Raw genomic sequence first — 23,279 nt, 5'->3', positions numbered from 1 at the left:
GAGGCAAAGAAACATGCTACAGTCCCAGATTTGCCCTCTCCCTCCCTAGGAGGAATGCACAAACCTTTCTGCAAAGTGGTATCCAGGTCAGGGCATTATTTATAAACTTGGCCAAATGCACATAGCAAAAATCTGCACCATGGGCCAGGCTTTCAGCACTGGCTTCTGGTTTTTAAGGGCAGAATTTTGCACCCACAGATAGTTTCACTCACATTTATCCACATGGCTTACTGTGGGTGGCAATGTTCCTAGTTAGACACGTCTAGCCGCTAGATGAGCAGTCGGATGCCTTCACTGAGGTTGCCAAAATACATTCTAGTGGAAGACTAGCCTATTGTACCAGATTGATTGGGGGGGGGGGGGAAACACGGGGCTGCAAGCATTAATGGGGTGGAATGTTTATATTTTGAGTTTATTTTGGGGTGGCGAGGATTGTGGGGTCAGGGCTTGTATGGGTTGGGGAAGGGTTGTTTGATTCCTGATGAGCTTTTATTTCTTTACATGTGTTGAAAGGATGGGCTAATGATCTGGGTGCTAGGAAGAGGCTTAAGAGTCCTAGGTTCAATTCCCTGCTCTGCCACAGACTCCCTGTATGACTGTGGGCAAGTCACTTAGCCTCTCTGTGCCTCAGTTCCCCATCTGTAACATGGGGACAAGAGCCCTGCCTTATGGGCCTGTTGGGAGGATAAAAACATTAAAGTTACTATGGTAACAGCCATCTAAGTACCTTAGCTGGATACCCTGCTATGCTGGGAGCAGGGCCAGCGTAGAATCCTTACAGCAGATCTACACCAGCTGAAGGGGCCTTACTGTGACCAAGGGCCTGTCTACACTTGAAATGCTACAGCAGCGCAGTTCTCCTGTCGGCATAGATAATCCACCTCCTGGAGAGGCGCTAGTTAGGTCAACAGAAGCACTGGGGGTTAGGTTGGCTTAACTACACTGCTCAGGCTGGGGGAATTTTTCACACCCCGTGTGACGTTTTTAAGCCGACTTAATTTTCTAGTGTAGTCCCGGCCTCTGAATCAGACCCCAGCTGTGAAAGGACTGGAGCCAGTCGGTGGGCTGATGCTGCTGGACTACACAGGGAGTTTTTGCCTCAACGCAGTTTGCTCACGTAGAATCTTCCCACCGCACAGGGGACAAATCACTTTTCCTGTTATTTAACACACAAAGGCCTCCTTCCTCATCGGAGAGTCACCGAAGCATGCAGCCGGGCCAGCGGTAACATTGTCTCATCATTCCCGACGGCTCCTCTCGGCCATGCACCTTTCAAACCCTACTGTGCCACCAAAGCCTTTCCCATTTGGCCTGCACTAAATCGTTTTCTCTTTGTTAACCTCTGCACACCGGTCGGAGGGAGAGAGGATGTTATAAAGCAGGGAAGGGGGTGGTCGTTGAGGTTCACAAGCTAACCACGTCAGGTTCCTGAAAAGGTCCAGTGTTTGGAACAAAGGCGGAAAGCAGAGAGACGGCTCAGGAGGAATCCATTACAGAGCAGGCACTGAGACATGTGACCCTTTCAGATTGGGAGGGGAGCATTCGTGGCATCGATTAGAACGAGGTAGGAGAGCTGGAATTGCATTTCCCTGAAATGCCCTTGACCTTTGAAGAAACAAGACAACTCTGATCTTGGTAGGGATCATGACTTGAGCTGCTTGTGACTCAGACTCTGGGAAAGTTTGAGCTTTTGCCTGATGAAAACTCAGCTGCAAAAGAACTATGGGGACAGATCCTCAGCTACGTAAACAGGTGCCCACGCCAATGAAGTCAATGGAGCTAGACCGATTTATGGCAGCTGAGGAGCCGGCATGATACAATTTGGGGGACCAGATGGCCTAGGTAACAGGAGAGAGGACTTTTCCACTCTGAATTCAGTCATCATAGAGGCTGAAAGTTGTTGCCATCTGATGGTAGCTTGTGTGAAACGAGTTGGATGGTCTCAGTTCCATGCATCCCCATCACAAATACTGCCACTTCCTTGCTGAGTCTCTCTCAGAGAGGACAAAGGAGTGAGTGGGCCAGGGACCCCAAAGTCCCCTCTCAACCCTAGAGGAGGCAGGTTGTAGGGAAGTTTGAAACACTGCTATCTAGGTACTTATGTGACCCTCACCACCACTGTATCAGAGCACCTCACAATCACAAATGGACATTTATCCTCACAACTGCTATTACTCCTATGGTGAGGCACAGAAACTAAGTGGCTCGCCCATGGTCACACAGGAAGTCTGTGGCAGAGCTGGGAATTGAACACAGGCCTCCTAGGTCCTAGTCCAGTGCCTTAATCACTATCCCTCCTCCTGCAGTACCTGGTTCTGCAGACAGAGGAGAACTGGGATTCCCAGGGCTGTCAATCCAGTGATTTAAGTCATTTGGGGTGTAGCCTCTCATCCAAGTACAACACATTTCACAGCCTTTTAATGAAGGTTTCCCATTTATTATTATTGCTTGTATTATGGTAGCACCTTGAGACCCCAATCATGATCAGGGCCCCTTTGTGCTGAGTACGATACAAACACCTAGGAAGAGAGAGTCCCTGCCCCAAAAGAGCATCCTGAAGTGTGTGTGTCGGGTGGAGAGGGGCTGGAATTGCCAGACAGGGCCCAAATTCCCCATTTACCTGTCTGGTATGATGATGTTCATTAAATCGTGCAGATCTCTCCAAGAGGTGTCATATGAGGTTTCCTGGCCTAACAGAGATCAGATTAAAGCTATCACTTTCCATTTTCGTTACTGGTGCATAGAAGGTTCGGGGAATCCAAGTTCACATCCTGGAAAAAAAAAACAGCCATCCTCCCCTGTATCATTTTCCTCCTCCGAGTTGACTTGAGGCCTTTAGGTATCGCTCTGACTGCTGCTGACCTAGTGAGAACTCTAAATCCACGTCAACCGAGGACTAGAGCTTGCCGCACCTTTGCTCTACCTACATGTTAACCTTAGGCTGCAAAGGGAGAAAACTGAGCTCATGAAAATAATGATGATGCTGGAAAGACATCTGCCAGCCTCATCCCCGGAGCCCGAATAGCAGTCAATGGGGCTAATCTGAGTTATGTCTGCTGGGTTTCTGGTCTTGAGACTTTATCTCTGGGTGCCAGCAAACATGGAACCTACCAATTCACCAGCATCTGGATGTTATATGTAAAACTGGGTAAAATTTTCAAACACACCTCAGTGGTTTATGAGCCTAAGTGCTACTGAAAGCCCATGAGATTTGGGTGAATTTGAAAATTCTATTAGCTTTCCTTAGTTTTGTAGCTACAGGCTGGTGCATGGGCATCTGCTGGAATTCGATCTCAATACCCGACAGCTTTGGTAAAGTTCAAATCCAGATACAGGATCTAGGTATTATTATTTCCCATATTTTGTGCTCAATCCCATCTTTTAAAGGGGTCAGTCTGTACCTCTGGATTCATCCATCCTTCACCTCTATGAACATTTGGAATTGGATCCAGGTCTGAACTTTATGGCTGGAGCCCACTTCTACTGAAAAATCAAAGAGCTTTTTCTATGGCATCATATTAGATCAGGTAACATTCATGCCCATGCGCATGTGAGGATGCAGGCACACTGAGTTACTACCCAGGCCTTTTGCTTCAGGAGACCCAAGTTCAAATTCACATACAATCTTCTTGACTTTCATCCTCCAAAACTGAATATAAGTCCAGGGACTTCTAGCTAGTCCTTCATGTAAACTGGTCCACATATGTGAATCTCTTTGGATACAATATGACTTTCTTCTCAAACTCCAGATGAACCTTTCTTAGAAGTCCAAAAATATCTGCCTTAGTTCCTCCTCCTTCCCCAATTATTCTTCATTGTGTGTGTCTACACTTCTAAAGAGAGGACATGGAAGCACAAAAATGTTGTCAGGATGGCTATTTTCATGAAAATATGTCTGGAAGGTGGAAATGCACATTCCCATGAGATTCCCAGCCCACATTTTCAGAGGTTGCTCAAGACAATCTGCCATCCTAGGCAAAAGTTCAGTGTCCGCTCCACTCCTCATAGGCCTAGGGTGGGAGATTTGGCCCAGTTGCCCCTCCTTCATGACCCGGGGTGACTGGAGCAAATCTGAGTGGTATTGTGACCCCATGTACCAGGTCGCAACACCATACACTCAGATTTGGCCCAGTCACCCCTCTGTTATGATGAAGGGGAAGCCAGACCAAATCAGCCACTCTAGATAACTATCCAAAAATCTGCTGCCCTAGGCAGCTCCCTAGATTGCCTATAGCTAGACTGGACCCTGACTGTTTGCAAACAAAAGTTCAGAGAAACATATGAACTTTTGGATGCTCATCTGAATGGACCCTGAAGTATGAACCTTCTGAAATTGGCTCATTGTGGGGGAATCCTGCTTTGGTACGTTTAGAAACCTCTGCCACTTTCAGGAAGGATATAAAATACCTTCAAGGAAATGCATCTTCGAGACATGATGGCAAGGGAGCTCTCTGGAATGAAGGGTTGTTTGTGTTTTACCACCGAAGATCCCGAGGAGAGTCTAGAGAGGAGACAGGAATCAGGTTGGATCATTTTGTGACTTGGTGCACCACAGCTACTTCTCACTCGTGTATCAAGATGGCATTAGCCCCTTTCCAAGGGGGTAGCCTTCCTATCTGGAACCCTTACCCCAGGGCACCCCTGGCTTCAATGACCTGATTATTCTGGTCTCCACCAGCCATGTCCTACTTCTCTGTCCTTTCAGTCCAAAGCTGGAGGATCAGAGCATGCCGGCGATAAAGATATCATTCTTCCTACCCCTTGGCCTTCCGTTCCCGCCCTGCAGCTCCCTCTAAAACCTCCCTCCGCCCCGGCCCCACGCACACACAGCTTTTGGGACGATCTAGTTTCTCCACGGAGACAATGTTGACTTTTTCCATCCACTCACCTCTGAGGAGGGCGGGTGGGGGGAAGGGACCGAAGCTTACAGTATTAACAGATCAGGGTCATGTACGCCACCATATGTCACAGATTAGCGGGAGAGCTCTGCTAAGAAGCCTTAGGCAGTTCTCCCATTGCAGCAGCGTCCAGCATCCTGAACTAAAAGCGGGGAGCTCGGACAAGGAAGGGAGCATATGAGTTTGGGGCTAGTTCTGACCCAGTTCTGACGGATTTCACGGAGCGACGTAACTTCCCCTTGACCCAAATTCAGCACTGAGGAGTCGGGGAGAAACCATCCTTTCCTTCCCACTTGCTCCCTCAGTTTGAGTGTGGAGCAGCCATGTTTTTTCTTGCCACTCTCTCTCATGCCATCTCCAGACCCTCTCCTGCCCAAACAGCCACCTCCTAATTGCGGATCATTCACCAGCCTTTCCAGCTGCTGCTTGGTTGGCTGTCCGTTCTCCCTGCCTGGGTACAGTTCTGAACAGCACCCAAGCAGGCATTTGCCAGGCAGGTAGGGATGCTACCAGCATTCCAGTCACTGGGGACAGCCTGCACCCAGTTCCAAGGGAGTCAATCTATAGTCGGTAGGTTTTTAGCAGCTGGTGCAAACAGTATTTTCCTCTTCCCAGAGGGAGTCAGGCCGTCAATTCTTGTACAGCCCTGGAGCTTGGAGCCCTGACTTGGCTGATGCCTCTCCAGGCAGTACTGTAATATAACCGTTAAACAATATAACGCTTCAGTACCGTGTCCGCCCAAGTCTACTAAATGAACCCTTGGTCGCTCCATGGCTTTTCTCTGCCTCAGGGTTGAAATAATATGAGAACTGGTCCTTGTCACTATATTTCCACCATCTGCAATACTTTACATGGAGGCACTCAGCCAAGTGTGGAACGTATATAATGACCATGCTTGGGATGACAACAGGGTTTGAACCCTGGCCCTTCAGTACTGAAAGCACAAGCCACTACTGCTAATGGAGCAACTCTGTTAGCTAGCAGCTGTAGTAGACTCGTTCTCCTATATGGATTAGACATTAAAGTGGGACTCGGACTCACGCCTGCCTAAATCTGGGTGACACATACAATATTTCATCCCTGATGCAAAAATAGAAAACAGCCCAAGAAAAACAAAACACAAATAATTAGGTATTTAGGTTCCTGTGAAACCTGGTGGTGTGTTTTCCCATGCTTAGATAACATTGTGATGAGCACAGACAGACAAACATATATGGACATAGACAGACAGATGCCAGCTTTCTGCAAAATTAAATGCTGATCCACTGTAGCTGCAGTTTCTGGAATGAGTCAAAGAGGCCGGGAAAGACCCAGCTGGGTTAATTCAACCATCTTATTGCCTTGCCATGGCATACTTGTAGACCAGACAGGTTCTTGCAGGGCAGTCCAGGTCAAGGAGCGGAAGCAGAGCCAGAAAGACCTGAGGACTCCTAATTGGCCAGTATGTTGAAATGAATTTTATAACCACCTAATGTGGCTATCTGAGCCACTCCGGGAAAAGGGGACAGGCAGGAAGGCCACCACAGTGTTTTCCCCTCCCCTAGTCGCCACTTCTTGAACAAATAATGGCAAGTTGTCAAGTTGGTTTTAGAGCTGTGGCCAAGGAGCCTCCTTGAATGGCCATACTAGGTCAGACCAATGGTCCATCTAGCCCAGTATCCTGTCGTCCGACAGTGGCCAATGCCAGGTGCTTCAGAGGGAATGAACAGAACAGGGCAATTTATTGAGTGATCCATCTCCTGTTGCCCAGTCCCAGTTTCTGGCTGCCCCTAGTCCTTGCAAAGCTGTGAGACTGATTGGCATCCCAAGCCTGGGAAGGAGAGCAGAGTGCAGGAATGGAGGCACCACTGGGAAACCCAGTGACCTTTACTGCACCTACAGGGAGAAGTGGGGGTGACTACAGACCACAATGGGAGTTCTGCTATTGACTTCCAGCAGGATCAGGCCACTTGGGTGTGTCAGAGGCAACAGGAGTCATCTACTGCCTATACCAGGGGTTTTCAACCTGTGGTCTATGGACCCCTGGGGATCCACAGACTATGTCTAAGATTTCCAAAGGGGTCTGCATCTCCATTTGAAATGTTTTAGGGGTCTGCAAATGAAAAAAGGTCAAAAACCACTGGCCTAGCCTGACTTAAATAAAGTGTTCTCTAGGATTACAGCATGACAGGACTGGGAGTGAGGACTCTGGGTTCTATTTCCACAGCTGGGAGGATATGTGACCTACTGGTGAGAAGAGGTGGGACTGGGCATGGAAGTCAGGATTACCTGCATTCTATTCCCAGCTCTGATAACAATTCATTGTGACGACTCAATACACCCTGATTTACTCATCTGTAAAATGGGGACAGTGATACTTAACTGACTTCACAATGCTCTCCCGTTCCTGACCTGGGAAGATATGATCCTTCTACCAATGACAAACCAGAAACATTTTCATTCAAATTCAGGTTACAGACTGTTTCGCTCAAGGGGATTAAATATATGAACCAACCCTTTTAATAACACATGTGCAAATGCATGCTTGGGACTTTGACGTGCTGGGGGTTCTGCACTCAGGTCATATGCACGCTTGTTGGGATGTATCTCTTTGAAGACGTGGTCCTCGGAATCTCCATAGCAAAATGACATGATAGGGCAGGGCATGGGAAATGACCTATACAGCTTTTCACTTCTAAATCACTGGTTTGAATCCAGGCCAGTTTGGAAATGCTTAGAGATTTAGCCATGTAGTTCTGATCCAGATTCAAACTTCTGTAAAATCTGAGAAGGTTCAGAGCTGGAGTTCTGGTTCAGATCCATCTGACAGGGATGATCCTAAGCCACAAAGTTTGGATTCAGAGCTGAGCATGCCCAGGGTTCTGGTCCAACAACTCTCCAGTGGGCAATGGAATTAATTACTCTCTGGTAGCTGTTCCTTCAGGAGTCTGTGCGGAATGAGTCGATGGATCTGGCTCCATGATATCCTTTTATAAAAAATCTCATCCCCAAAGCAGGGCAGGAGGAGGGTGAGGGGACAGGGTTATACATTCAGCCCACCATGCAAAGTTGAAGGAGGAGATGCTTCCCAGTCACTATATCCCTTCAAAGCACTAGGGTTTTCCAAGTGGAGGATCAGAAGTTCAGTTACATATTTCAGAAACCTAATTGCAACGAAGACCCAGTGCAATCCACCTCCCAGCTAAGCTGCAGCATGGGCTGTGAGAAAGGATTGCATGGAAATGAAAGCCCGGCAGAACCATCTGCATTTGTTCTTGCTAGTTCCATTTGGCAGCCTGGCATCGCAACAGCATTTGGCTTACAAAGTAATTCAGTTGAGATGTCAGCCTAGAAACCCCCAAACTTACTTAGACTATAAACTTTTGGGGGCAGAGACAGTCTTTTTGTTCCGTGTTTGTACAGTGCCTAGCACAACTGGTTCCTGGGCATAACTAGGGCTAGCAGAGTCTCCCAGAACACACCCCAATAAATAACAATGATAATAACGTCCTCCTGAAGGGCAGGAGGTAGGCAGGAGCTGGCTCTGGACAGGAGTGGCTGGTCAAGAAGAGTCCTCTGAAAAAAGAAGGCCGGTTGCTTTCCAACATGTGGACATGCCCAAAGCTGATGAGACCCAAGTACATTTAATGTTGCAATGTTACAAGGCGCCTATGCAGATGCCATTCCATCGGGACATAGTTTGTGTTTCCCAAGCGCTGCAGCCACGATCCAAAATCCAAGTGTTGCTGCTTCCGCCGTCCCTATTATGAGGCGAGAACCTGCAGTGAGAGGACCTGATTCTGCTCAGAATCCAGTTCACTACTACAGCACAACTTGCACTGTTTGAATATTCAGATGTTCATGAAACCCATACATTTCACAAATTTCAGCATGAACAATTATTAATCTGAACATTGGAAGGGCGAGAGTCATTGTTTTCTGTCTGAAGTTTCAGACAGCAAGCCAGTCAGGGAGCAGAAAAAATACCATGCAACTTAAGTGACCAACCACACACGCAAATATCAAATACTGAACAGTCCAAGCAAGCAGATTACAAACAACCCAGCAGTCAGAAATTGCTTTTCCAAATTATTTGCTGAATTTTGGCAACTAACAAATACAATTGCAGAAGCTGGAATCAGGTAAAAAATAGAACCCAGGATTCCTGACTCCCCATCCCCTACACTAACCACTAGACCTGCCCCCCCGCCCATGGAACAGAACCCATTGTATAGATGGGAAAGTGAGGCACAAAGAGACTAAGTGACTTAGCCATGGTCACATGGGGTGTCGGTGGCAGAGCTGGGAATTTAACCCGGGTCTCCCAAGTCTGAAGCCAGTGCACTAACTCCTGAACCATCCTTCCGCTCAAATAATTTGACCAGCTCACCTTCTTAGCTACTGGGCAGTCACAAGGGCTATCATTTAGTTCAAATTCAAGTGGGTACAGAAATCCCTCTCCAATACTCCTGTCTCTGTTATACCGTTCTACCTACCTATCATTCTTTCCTGGTTACCACCTGCCAATTTACCGCTCTGCTCCTGCCTCACCTCACTTCCAAATAAACCAAATTCCTTCAAAGATATTAAACACTTAATGGAAATTAATACGCCTTAAGGCAGGTTTTGGGGCCAACTAGCTGCTTAGAAGGCGCTTAAACCATCAGCCCCTCTCAATCCCGTTGTCCTTGTCATACAAACTTAGCCTAGACCCTAATCCTCCCCTGCCACCCTCACTCCCTCCTCCACTCCAGCAGAAGTGGGCGAAGGATATAAAAACCCCCATGGGATCCTGGCGCTGCCAGCCCTGGGATGTAGATGAGGGACACCACACCAGCTCTGCATTCTCTTAAGGATTTCTGTTGGGGGTGGGGAGATTTTTTTTTATTGAGGTTGACAATAAAATTAAATTGGTTTTGAAAAGAGACAGAAACAATTAAATAATAAAGAGCAGCTGCTAAAATAACAGAAGGATGAACGGGACAGAAGGTGTCAATTTCTATGTGCCGCTCTCCAATAAAACAGGGCTGGTGCGGAGCCCCTTTGAGTACCCACAGTATTACCTAGCCGAACCCTGGAAGTACCGAATCGTGTGCTGCTATATCTTCTTTCTCATCTTCACCGGGCTCCCCATCAATCTCCTCACCCTCCTTGTCACTTTCAAACACAAGAAGCTGCGGCAGCCACTCAACTACATCCTGGTCAACCTGGCGGTGGCGGATCTCTTCATGGCTTGCTTTGGCTTCACCGTCACCTTCTACACGGCCTGGAACGGCTACTTTATCTTCGGGCCCATAGGCTGTGCCGTGGAGGGCTTCTTTGCCACGCTGGGAGGTAAGAGCTCAGCGGGGGGAGCTGGGGGCGGGCAGGACAGGGGGAATGATGCATGCACTTGCCTGGCTCGAGGAAGGAAGGTCTAGTTTGCCCTGGGTTTATTTCCAGTTGGAAGCATGCTGTCCAGGCAGATGGATTGCATGCAATCTGTTTCTCCCCATTGAAACATGCTTGGCTGCACTAGTAGGCTAGACAGTGCGTGTTTCAGCACGGGCTAGACATGCAAGTAATTACCCAGGGTTCCGGGTACAGCCCCGTGCTGCCACGGCTTCACTGCTCTGGTACCTAAGCTAGCTATGACAGCCCTAACTGCAAATTGCAGTGCAGACATGTCTTATGCGGCATCAGTACATGATGCCACTCCCAGAAGGGTGATGTTGCACTGTAATGCAAAGGTACCACATCAGTATGGCACAGTGACTTGAGAACCAGCGCAGTGACAAGCTACGAGCTGGGCCCAAAGTAGATTGGGGACTTTTAAAAATGGTCCTGGAAGCCCGTGACGACTGCAACCACGTCAGGAGTTTCAGAAAGGTGGCAATGAAAAGAAATCAGCCCAAGCTGCAAAGTTCAGCTAAGGATCTGGGACCCAAAGTTCAGGGGTGTTTGAATTGGGAAGGGCTGGGTTTGAGCCCATCGCTGGGGTCCACACAAAGTCAAGCACATCTTGAGATTAATCTGGAAACTGCCATGGTCTTCGCAAGATCCTCCCCCACTGTTTAGAATGAGCCCTGCTGAAAATTGTGCGGAAGCCCCTCCCAGCAGGTCACTGATTGGCGGCCTGATTGAAAATGACTCTTCCTTCCACAGTCTGACCTGGAGCTATCTGGTTTAGGTGGCTCACCGGTGCATTTGAGCATCTGCAGTGCTGCTGGGAGCACTCACTCATGTACAGAACTGAGCACCTGAATGCAGATGCCCAGGTTTGAATACCGCCCCCTAATATGAAGGCGTTTACTTCCTGGGCTATGCCAGGTCATGTCAAACCCGGCCAGACCTTAGTACCACATCGGAGTCTGAGTCAGCGGTCTGCGTCAAATGGGTGGGTAAGTGGGTCTTTATCCCCTGGCAGGCGGCATCATAGCCAACATTAATTGGGCCCCCTTGTCGGTAGCCTCAGCAGAAGGGTCAAGGACTAAAAAGGTCCAAGAGACTCAAATTCCCTTAGGGTGGTTCTTTTAGAATGGGGAACAGCACGTGGGAAACTTACCCCACATTGTTCCCGTTACGTGGAGAAATTGAAGACATCGATAACCAGGGGAATACAAAAAATGTTTGGTGCAATAGTAAGACTCCAGGAGCATGTAAAATTGTCCCAGCGGAAGATGCTCTCACTGTTACATAAAACCAATGGTCCAAAGCAATGCGTCTTACAGCAGCGATGCTGCAGTTTGGAGCAAGGGCAGGTTTTTTTATACAAGAGAAGGGGCAGGTCAGTATTTGGGAGGAGAAGGAAGAGCCAATCAGTATTAGCAGAGGATAGAACGAGCCCATCCGTATTTGGGAAGGGAAAATGAGTCTCCTCTGGGCTAGAGAAGAGGAGTTTGGTGCTTATGAAAGAGGAGAAAAGGTCTAAATCTGGGAGCAGAGTGAAGGTTAATTGTGTATCCGGGAGCTGAAGGAATATGTGGTTGCTCTCAAGAAGAGGAAGAATGACATGGTCAGTCTCAAGGAGTGGAACCAGGGTTCAGTCTATATTTTTGAGCAGAGCTGCGCAAGTAGTGCAGAAATTTTCCCAGGACTATCCAGCGGCATTTTCAAACCCAGCTGATCTGACCACATTCGTGGCTCTTTGATCTTTCACTCCTGCAGGCAGGTTTGCGATTGAATCTCAGTGGCACAACTGGCTTGCAAAAAAAAATCCATTTCCAAGCAGCATGAATTAATTTTACATCTCTGCGCTCATCCGACCAGCAAAGAGAGATGATACCTGGTGACTTATCCGGCCAACCGAACACAGCTCAGAGAGCAAATTCTTGAAGGGAACAGTTTGCAATCAATGCTAGGAGTTTAAAAAAAATGGTTAAAAATTCACTGGGTAATTTTCACTCCTGAATACATTTGAGGCAATGGGGATATTCCTGCCACCAGGAAAAGAGGCTCAGCGAATCCGGTCTATGCCAGGGATTGGAAATGGGGCCGGGTCTATATTAGGGAGCAGAAGAAGGGCCACTTTAGTGTCATCACTAATTCCTTCCGTGAAAACCCCATCTCTGTGCCTGACAACGGCTTCTAACCTTTCACACTCTTTCAGGCCCTCCGTCTTATCCAGGCTTTCCATTTCTACCCAGCAAAGAACAAGGAGGGGCCCACCTGGGGGGGAAAGGAAGAAGAAAGTGTATACTAAAGGGAAGCAGCAAGAGTTACCGTTCTTCACGAAAGCTGAGCAGAGGGTGTAGCTATCAGCGGATGAGCACATGCTGGGGGCATTAACAGGCTTATAGCACAGGCTAAAGGCTCATAATCCCCTAAGGTTTGATTATCCTTTGATAAATAAACACACCAGGACCTGCCCGGGTTCATTCTCCTGCAGTGGGAACACATACCAAATACCCATTTAGACTCTTAGAGCCATCAGGACAGGTTCAGACATGGTGCAAGCAAGGTTTCATGCCTTGAGCCGTGCTTCCTTACACCAGGTCAAGATTTGGCCCATTGACTTTAGGGGATGACAAATGACCAGGGCCCTAAACAAGACATTTAGAGACTCATATTGGCCCTTGGGCGCTTTATATGGTCATTTGGGGGGCAGACTCGGGCTCTGTAAAGGCAGACTCTGCTCAAGCCATGGTGAGATGGGGAGGCTGCAGGGTACTGAGTCCAACTCAGCCCCGTGACCCAACTCCTGGTCCTGTACTGTACCCACCAGACCATGCTTCCTCTCTGTTCAGATAAGAGCAGGTTTGGACAAGTTCTCGTCCCCCAAGTCCTTTAACAGCTCACTCATGTTAGATTGCCCTGTCTGTCTCTTTCTCCCCCAGGTCAGGTTGCCCTGTGGTCGCTGGTCGTCCTGGCCATAGAGCGTTATATCGTGGTGTGTAAGCCCATGGGCAACTTCCGCTTCTCTGCCACCCATGCCTTGATGGGCATCAGTTTTACCTGGGCAATGGCCTTTTCCTGCGCTGCTCCACCCCTGTTTGGCTGGTCCAGGTGAGTAATACGAAACACAGACAGTATTTACACCTCTGTCTAAATACTCGAATCCCAAATACCCAGGCGCCCCCCTATGCATTAGCTTTGAAGCACAGAAGCAATTATAATGAGGAGTCCTTATGGCACCTTGGAGACTAACAAATTTATTTGGGCATAAGCTTTCGTGGGCTAGAGCCCACTTGATCAGATGCATGAAGTGAAAAATACAGGAGCAGTTATAAATACATGAAAGGATGGGGGCTGCTTTACCAAGTGTGAGGTCAGTCTAACAAGATAAATCAATTAACAGCAGGATACCAAGGGAGGAAAAGCAGTTATGGATCTGAACCTGATCTGTGTACCTTGGCTTTATACTGGGGTAATGCCATTGACTTAAATGGACTTACTCCTGATTTACGCCAGCGGTAATGAGAGCAGAATCAGATGATGAGCTTCGGGATCCTTCCTGAAAATGTAACCTCCTGCATCTGGGCATTACAAGCTTCCTCACAAAGCTTTGCCAAAGCACCTCTGTCCTACCTTACTGCCCCCTCTGCTATTCCTGTATAGACTCCCCACACACAGCGCTGCTAATGCACCACCTCAGTCCTGACCTTCAGCATCTCCTGATAGTCAGTCCCGGGTTTCACCCCAGCTCTGCCAATGCATTTCATTCTGGCCCAACATCACCACCTGCTAGTCCAGTTCTGAGTCCCACACAGAGTTCTGCTGGGACACCACAATCCCAACCTGCAACCCCTTCCCCTGCTGTTCCTGTCCTGAAAGCTCTGTGCATCAGCCCAACCACAGGAAGTGAGAACTAACCGTGGCAAGGGCAAATACAGACCTACACGCTCTTTGCTGGCTACCACAGAGGGGAAGGGACAAAGGAGCCCAGGCCACCAAACAAAGAGAGAAGAGACTCTCTGTACTTGCTTGTGAGCTCGGAGGAAGCACGGTCTGCTCATAATGCAATTGTCTAATGCCATAGGCCACCAGCTGTGCTCCGTCGAACAGCTGTGTTCTCCTCTGGGGAGCCAGCCGTGCACATGCTTGTCCCCATTCCAGCAGTCATTGCAGACTAACCTAGCTAGAGCAGAATTCGGAGTGAAGAAGAGTTAGGGACCCAATCCTGCAACGGCAGCTCCCAGTGCTAATCCTTACATATGACAGTAAATCTCAGTTAAACCAATGAATTAAGATTAAGATTACACGTGGCATGGACCCTATCGTTTCAAGTTGAGCCCGAATATCATGTTGGCCAGGAGCTGGACGGTCAGGACTGAAGCACAGTATGGGAAGCCTCTGCTGTATAGGCTTTGTGGATAGACACAGGACTTGAGCACTAAGGAGGGCTGTCAATCTGGTGCCTTTCACATGAATTCACTTGTCATTTCCCCTCCAGCACAGGTAAAGCCACTGCCCTCGCCACAGCCCTCCTGCTGCACAAATTTGGGACCTGGTCCTGAAAAAGACTTACATTTACTCCTGGCAGCAAACCCATTGAAGTCAATTTACTTACATGACTCTGCAGGGATCAGGACATTAGCTATTAAAGTGACAAAGCTGCTTTTGAGTCATAGAAACCCAAAATCTGATAAACTAAGAAATATCAGAGGGGTTTTTAGTTTGGGACATGCCCTCCTGAAAATCTCTCTCTTTATGGAGAAGCACTAAAGAACTGACTAGGGATGAAACCAATAGAATTCTATAGGATGCTCTGAAAAGCCTATGGAAAGAGTATTATTCTACAGGCAAAAATTTAAACAGGTACTAACAATAGGTCCATCAATGGCTATTAGCCAAGATGGTCAGGGACGCAACCCCTCAGCAGCAGGGAATCCAGGACACCTCAGAGTTCATACCTGCATTGAGCCATAGTAGGTTCCCCGTCATCTCTGCTCCTCAGGAGAAAGAGCAGGTGGCACCTGGCAGCCAAATGCTCAGCCTTGTAGGGACAGGAATAAACAGCCTGCTCCCCATGGGAGGCAGCGTCTGTCACAACAAACTGATGTCTACATGTCCAAGTGCAATGTGTCAGTGCAGAACAAATGGCAAACATGCCGCCTTCTCCTGAATCAATCACTGTCCCTGCATGATCCTCTCCCAGGCTGCCTGGCACTGGGGCACGGTGCTTCGCCGCGGCTCCCATCACCCAGGGAAGGAGTGCAGCAGGCTCAGCAGAGCCCCATGGGGAAGCATGCACCTCTGCCTCACACCGATAGGCCGGCAGGGGTGCCTTGGCAGAGCTGGGTGTGGGGAGCTCAGGATTGGCATAGCAGAGGGTGGGGGCTGCAGGTCAGGACTGAAGGGCATGGGCCGAAAAATTTGGAAGGAGCACACACAATGCCTGGCCACAGCGCCATTGGCTTTGGCTGGTGCTGTCATTCTCAGAGGCTCAGGGAGCTGCTAATGCAGCCCTGCGGCTGCTCACTGCCTGCCGAGAGCCCCATCCTGGCGAGGTTTGCCTCTGTGGCTGTTCTGCCTCTACTTCCCCTTCATCCAAGCCCATCTAAGAACTCAATCGGGCTCCAGTGAACCTTTGAATTCACTCTTCCCCGGTTCTCCTCAGGCTGGCAACGGAGTTTGTCCAAAACCAGAACTCAAAAGTCCAAACGCACACAAAGTTCCCCATCTTCCCTTCTTCAGCGCCCACCCACAGGCTTTACCTGGCTTGGGCTCTGTAGTGCCAGGCGTGCTCTCTGCATGGCTTCTTCCATCAGCTGCAGCACCACACAACCTCCTGTGTTCTGGGCTTCCCCGGGTTACTGCCAGGCTTTCTCCTGCCATCTCAGCTACTCTCTCAAACACACCCTGCCTGCAGGTGCCTGCTGCCTTTTATACTGGAATCACCTGGTTGCTCTCCTGTGGGGCTCATCTTGTAATCAAGGGCTGGCTTAGCCGCAGGCTCTCCAGCCCATGGGCAAGACATCTTGCTGCAGACACAGAGACTCTAGGTCACCTCCCCAGTTTCAACCCAACCCCATCCACAGGCCGCACACGGGGGGGCCCGGTGAAATGCGCGACCTAATCCTTCTGCTTTGCTTGCTCTCTCACTCGGCAGATACATTCCTGAGGGCATGCAGTGCTCTTGTGGCCCAGATTACTACACCCTCAACCCTGACTACCACAACGAATCCTACGTCGTCTACATGTTCATGGTCCACTTCATCATCCCGGTGGTGGTCATCTTCTTCTCCTACGGGCGGCTCATATGCAAAGTCCGAGAGGTAGACTATGCGTCTAGCTGCTCAGGGTTTGACGAAGAGAGGCAAGGAGCATGAGGGGATAGAGGGTGTTGGTCCTCAGCTGGAGAACAGGCTCTTTGGAGCACCAGCAGCACCATCTGATGGGCAATACAAGCCTGCATGTGTATGGCCAGGTCAGACTAGACAATCACAGTGGTCCCTTCTTGCCTTGGAATCTATGAATCGCCCCCGGTGTTATCTCTATTCACAACCCCATTTCCTCTGGAGACAGGCCCAGGCTTAGCAAAGAGGCAAGAGATGTAAAACTTCACACCCATAATTTATCAGCGGACGGTGAGGGGGCTCAGGGCCTCACAGGGGGTTCGAAAGCAGGGATGATTCTCTGCAAGCACAAAGCAGGGCCAGGTGTGTGCCTGTTTCATCCTCTCCTTTCTCCAGGTAAGAGAGTATCAGCTGGACTTTATGACTGGGTGTGTGCTGCCTTGGGTGTGAGCCGTTCCATGTGTAAATCTAGTCTGTGCTCCAGATCTAGTCCAGGTTCTGAGCAGAGGTTAGATTCCCTTCTGGGCATAATGCAATACGAACTGAAACGTCTTCGGCCCAGGGGTCAGCTTTCCCAGCAAAGGGGTTCAGACCTGCTCCCTGTTCCCCGACTCCAGCCATGTCAGATATCCAGTTCTCTCTAGCTTGCCTGGAGGGAGACAGCTCAGCACTGCAATGCGCTGCTTGGCTCACTGCCCTCTCCTCCTCCCACAGGCAGCCGCCCAGCAGCAGGAGTCGGCCAGCACCCAGAAGGCAGAGAGGGAGGTGACCCGCATGGTGATCCTCATGGTTCTAGGCTTTCTCATGGCCTGGACACCCTATGCCTTGGTGGCGTTCTGGATCTTCACCAACAAGGGGGCGGACTTCTCCGCTACTCTCATGTCAGTGCCTGCCTTCTTCTCCAAGAGCTCCTCTCTCTACAACCCCGTCATCTATGTCCTCATGAACAAACAGGTGAGACTCCCAGGGCCAGAGCCTCCCTGCCAAAGCTGCCCCTGTCCTAGGCCTCCCGCAGGACTCTCAGGGCACACCCTGAACCTGGCCTATAGCACCCCCTGCTCTCGCAGTTCTGCGTTCCCAGCCAATGCACCTCAGTCCTGACCTGCAGCTTCCCCCCTGCTATTCCATCCCTGGTCTCCCTCTACTCAGCTTTCCAAATGCACCTTGATCCTGACCTGCAGCACCTCTGCTACTCCACTCCTTGGGACACCACCCTGCTCTGCCAAAGCACCTCAATCCCAACCTACAGCCCTTCTATTACCCCAGTCCTGTGTTGGTGCTGCCAATGCACCTTGATTCTGACCTACAGTCTTCTTGCTACTCCAGTCGTGAGCTTCACCACAGCTGTGCAGATGCAGCTTCCTCCTGCCTAATAGCATCCCCCCCTGCTGTTCCAGTCCCAGAACAAATTCCAGTTGAATCTGGTACCTGTCACTTTCTGCCTTAATTTGTTTAGTGCTGCCTGTGCAGTTGGAACAGCTGCCACGTTTCACCACAGGGGTGGTAGCATCTTTGTAGTGGGCGAGGTGTTATATGTAACCCAGCAAAGTGCTCTTTGTCTGGTGATCAGAGGGACGGCTCCACTGGCCATCGTGGATGTATGTGCTGTTCAAAGGTGCCACTGCTCTCTCTCTCCCTTCAGTTCCGTAACTGCATGATCACCACAATCTGCTGCGGCAAGAACCCCTTTGGGGATGATGACGTTTCCTCGACCGTATCCCAGAGCAAGACTGAGGTATCTTCTGTTTCCTCCAGTCAAGTGTCACCAGCATAGATCATGGACAGTTTGAACTTGGGGACCTGCCACGCTCTGGGATCAAGAAGTAGAAACTGACGCACCCATGTATCCTCTGCTCCACAAACTTGTCTCATGCAATTACTCCCTTGTACTCCATCATCACATATCACATCTGTTCAGGTGTGCACAGGAGAGCCCTCCCCTGTGAAAATAGTGGTGTCAATACTGAATGTGGCCCCTCCCTGCAAATAGCTGTGCACATACGGAACCCACTTATGCAAAGTCTCACTTGTGCATATGCAAACCACTTGTGCAAGCAGCCACCTGTGCAAATATCAACTAATGAATTTTGAGCCTTCTCACGCAAACCCTTGCATGTCCTGCTGCACACACTCATGCAAAGCCAGCACCAACTTGTGCAGACCTTTGCGCTCACTTGTTCATGACCTCCTGCCCCCTTGTGCACATAGATTTAAGGAAATAAAGCGTGATTTAGGTTGGCAGGGGCTGAAGAGTTTTGGTGAGAGAGTGGCCCCAGAAGCTAACCCCTTGAGCTGTGCTGCCCATGGGTCACACTCTGTGATGCAGCTTGTGTCACATGGAGTGAAATAGCCCTAGTGGTAACATACAATAACGGAGGGGAAGTTGTCCAGCACCCTGGTGCTTGATGGGTGTTTTTAGAACTATAACACACCGGCAGCATCATTTCTTAGCTCTGCTTCAGTCCTCAATGGCTGCTGCTGTGGCTCCATTTCTAAAACAACACCCCTTTGGGTTGTGCATCACTATACCCATTGCAGAGATGGCAAGATGGAGAGGTGAAGTGATGTGACCAAGGCCACAGAAGGGGTCAGTGGCAGAGCTGGGATTAGAAGTCAGGAGTTCCTGGCTCCCATTCTCATTCTCAGTCCACTAGAGCGGACCATGATAATTCAGGATCAATGCCAGTGGGAGCTGCTGTGGGTACTGCGCTTTCCTACAGTCATGCCAGATGCGTCCTAGCATGTATAACTTGCTAGCAGAGAGAGCATAGCTCTTAATGGTCAGAGAACTGCAGGAGTTTTCAGTGTATTTACCATCAGGCACCACTGCAAATGATTCCGTGCAAGAGGGAAAGTCCAGCTCAGCAGTAATGCGGATCCTGGAAGACAACCCAGTACTAAGAACGTGGGGAGCGCAAACTCTGGTTTAGCTTTAAATCCCCTGCCTAAAGCGCTTGTGTACTACGTGTATGTAGAGACACGAGTATGTGTGAGCACATACCAACATTGTGTGTGTATACAAAAGTCTACAAATATATGCATGCACAAGTAAAAGCACTTGCATGTATGCGGGTCCGAAAACGTGTGTGTGAGTGGATGCAGGATGGGAAGACATCCATCCCTTGCATTCTCCCCAGAGCTCATGGTTACTGGCATTATGCTCTCTCCTTGGTCGGAAGCTGCAACGGAACACAACAGCAGTTCACTAGCAGGTTTCTGTGGTCTGTAATTCCCTCTCTGTTCCTTACTATCTTCCCCATCCTCTCACTCACAGAGGGGCTGGGAGGGAAGCTACCTTGTTTCTTTGCCTGGCTGCACCCCAAGCTGTTGCACGAGGACTGGAGAGGTTGCATGCAGGGCAGCACGCCTCCCTCTGCACCATTTCTGAGCAGAACAGAGCAAAGCAGAGCTGATGCAATACATTGGGATTAAGCCAGACCCAGACTCAAGTAGTTTTTCCCAGTGCCTCAAGCTAAAGTACTAGGAAACCCTTGCTCAGCTGTAGATTTAATCCATGTTACGCTCTCCACAAGCTTGAAGACATGGAGGGACAAATCCCAGTCCCATTCAGATCAGTGGGGATTTTGCTGTTCACTGGCATCAGGGTTTAGTTTAGAGATCAGCATTTTCAGTTGTGTTACAATGAGTCAGTGAACAGCATTTGGTGGCTACTGCCTTTAACCTCACACCCGGTTTAGCTACCTTTCATGGCTACTTAAAGGCATCCCATTCTAACAAGCCATTCTGACCATCAAATCCCATTAGAAGCTGTAACGACTTGCACATCACCCAGCTGGATCCATTCCAGGTGGGCACAGAAATCCAGCCCAGGTTCTCCTATTTGCTCCAAATAAATTAAGCAGCTCAAATGAAGATCTTTACCTGCAAAGACATCTCCTAGGCTTCCATTCAGGGCCACCGGGGGGGGGGGGGGGGAGAAAGTGGAGCAATTTGCCCCAGGCCCTGGGCCCCACAGGGGCCCCACGAGAGTTTTTCGGGGCCCTTGGAGCGGGGTCCTTCACTCGCTCCGGGGGCCCCGGAAAACTCTCACGGGGCCCAGGCCCCCAGAGCTTCTTCGCTCCCGGTCTTCAGCGGCAATTCAGCGGCGGCGGGTCCTTCCACTCCGGGATCCGCTGCCGAAGTGCCGGGTCTTCAGCGGCAATTTGGCGGCGGGGGATCCTTCCGCTTCGGGACCCGCCACTGAAGTGCCCCAAAGACCTGCTGTGGGAGGTCCTTCCGCCCCGGGATCCGCCGCCAAAGTGCTGGGTCTTTGGCGGCAATTCGGCGGCGGGGGCACCCCCGCTGCCGAAGACCCCAGGCCCTCTGAATCCTCTGGGCGGCCCTGCTTCCATTGCATTAACACCAGGACAGTCCTGGGGAAAGCCCAGGCTGGATTCCTCCCACCCCTCACCTGGAATGGACTCCCCGTTTGTGTGGCATTTACTCTAGCTCACGGGAGTGTTTCGGAGGCATCGTTCCATAACGCTGTAGAACCTGGAGCGTCAAAATCCATGGCTGGAGCAGTCTCTGCGACCCCTTGCCAGCACAAGCGAAAGTCAGAGCTGTGCATCCTTGGCAGACGCACGGCCTGTGAAAATCGATATACATAGTCTTTATAAATCAATATAACAAATGGAGCTGTGAAGGGGGCTTTGCTGCTCCCAGCTCTCCTGGAGACGACACTGGAGATATATTTTTTTGTCTTGGCACCTGTAAATATTTGCTCATGTACTTGGAAATCGTTACATTTCTCGACCCTATCGTGCCCCTCCAAGGAGAGGAGCACTCTTTCACTTGCATGGCCCGGCTCTAGAGGGCGCGATGGCTCCTGCAGTGCTTTCCTGTATATATTTTATACATAAACCAACGTATCGACGTGAGGACTTTGTAAAGTTGAGCAGTAGGGATTAAAAACAAACCCAAAATAAACACCAGCAGCACAAAGAAGGGAGGTGTGTCTGTCTGATTCCTTGGCCGGGGGCTTCTGCGTCATGGAAAGGGAAATCAGGGGTCAAATTTATTCCCCTCTTCCCCTCTATGGTGGGAGGTAGCCAGACCTTCCTGAGGATTCAGTGACTGCCCTTCCCCAAGCTTTACTTCATATACTCACTGTGGATGCGTGCACACACAAGGCACCTCTGGGAAGTGCTGCTCCTGAGCGCCTCCCACTGGACGATGCTTGCAGCAGCATCAATGGGTTCCAGAGGGAGCCACGCTTGGAACTCAGCCAAAGGGGCCAGCTGGCAAGCCGTTTGGGATCTCCTAATGGGTCTAGTGTGACAGCTGCCATCTTGGTCAACACAGCGGGGATCTCCAGGGCTAAAAGCGTGCACTACAGAGCCAGACTAGCATATTGAGAGCTGTAGCATCCTCTGTGTATCAAGCACAGAGGGTGACATGTAGCATACACTGACCAGGGGGTTACATATGCTCATGTCACCCTCGACAGGCCAGCCGGCACAGAAGATAAAAGACCAATTATTGCTACCAGCTGGGCAATATTTCCAATAAGCAGCAGAGGCCTGAGTGATTTGGTGTGGGGAAACCGAAGGGATTCTAGCTCCCGTTCCTTCCAGGTGTATAACTGGCTGTTGTGTCTGTGATATTTAACATGTGGACCATGCCTGTCTTACAAAACACTCGGATCCCCAAAGCATAAGGGGCCAAACCTCTGTTTTCAGTTACATCAATGGTTGAACTGGGCCCTGGAGACCTTGTTGTTCTCCATTTGTTATAATTATCCTAATACAAGGGTTTCAATGAACAGCTGGCTATTACCAAAAGAGACTCAGCACACAGCACAGGAACCCAGGAACTGCCACATCAGATCAGACCATGGGGTCATGTGGTCCATTACTCTGTTCAGTGGAGACTAGTACCAGCAACTCCAGGGGATGGTGCTTCACTGGCACAGAAGAGCAGTCCCTCCCCATCTGCACTTTATTTGCAGCCATATTTCAGCGGTAGCTGAAATGACCCCCACATACTCCCAGTGAACTACTAAAAGCGTTGCCATCTGTGCATGCACTTATGAAACTTTGATGCCTTTCATTTTCTGCATCCTACATCTTTAAATTTCTAAGGCTTTGGCTACACTTAGCGCTGCACAGCGCTGCCGCGGGAGCGCTCCCGCAGCAGCGCTTTGAAGCGCGAGTGTGGTCAGAGCGCCAGCGCTGGGAGAGAGCTCTCCCAGCGCTGTCCGTATTCCACCTCCCTGTGGGGATTAGCGTACAGCGCTGGGAGCCGTGCTTCCAGCACTGGGGCTTTGACCACACTGGCGCTTTGCAGCGCCGCAATTTGCAGCGCTGGAGAGGGTGTTTTTTCACACCCTGCTGCAGCGCTGCAAATCTGCAAGTGTAGCCAAAGCCTAAGAGTTTTCTCTGCAGGCTGAGCTCAGCAGCTGCCATTTTTTGTTCAGAGTTGCTGCAGCATGTTATGAAACAAGACACACTGTGCTCTCTCCTGGAGACTTTACAACATTTGTTTCTTTTTTCTTGTTTCCCCTACAACAGGCTACAGGCTGGTTGGGAAATTTTTGTCACAACAGTTTTCTGTGGAAAAATACCATTTTGTCAAAGCCAAATTTTTTCATAAAACTACAGATTGCAATACTTCGTTTAAAATTTTTTTGGGAAAGGGTTTTCAAAATGTCAAAACATCTTGTTTTGATTGTTTCTGAACAAAA

General features: G+C 49.7%; 1 protein-coding gene across 1 annotated transcript; it reads left to right on the top strand.

Annotated features, from left to right (window-relative positions):
• Window positions 1–9,850: 9,850 nt before the first annotated feature.
• Window positions 9,851–18,368, top strand: LOC123368806 (blue-sensitive opsin). Its single transcript, XM_045013912.1, has 5 exons — window positions 9,851–10,211; window positions 13,193–13,361; window positions 16,408–16,573; window positions 17,309–17,548; window positions 18,237–18,368. Exons 1-5 carry the CDS (start codon window positions 9,851–9,853, stop codon window positions 18,366–18,368), a joined length of 1,068 nt encoding a protein of 355 aa, XP_044869847.1.
• Window positions 18,369–23,279: the final 4,911 nt, after the last annotated feature.

This window comes from Mauremys mutica, chromosome 4, assembly GCF_020497125.1.
Source record: "Mauremys mutica isolate MM-2020 ecotype Southern chromosome 4, ASM2049712v1, whole genome shotgun sequence".
NCBI lineage: Eukaryota > Metazoa > Chordata > Testudines > Geoemydidae > Mauremys > Mauremys mutica.
The sequence above is the reverse complement of the archived record's forward strand: the minus strand, read 5'-3'. Positions and strand labels throughout refer to the sequence as shown.

Excerpts from the sequence above, each read along its gene's own strand:
- LOC123368806 (XM_045013912.1), top strand. The coding sequence starts at position 9,851 with ATGAACGGGACAGAAGGTGTCAATTTCTATGTGCCGCTCTCCAATAAA. Across the intron at positions 13,362-16,407 it reads CCCCTGTTTGGCTGGTCCAG|ATACATTCCTGAGGGCATGC; the intron begins GTGAGTAATACG and ends CTCACTCGGCAG. Across the intron at positions 17,549-18,236 it reads ATGTCCTCATGAACAAACAG|TTCCGTAACTGCATGATCAC; the intron begins GTGAGACTCCCA and ends CTCTCCCTTCAG.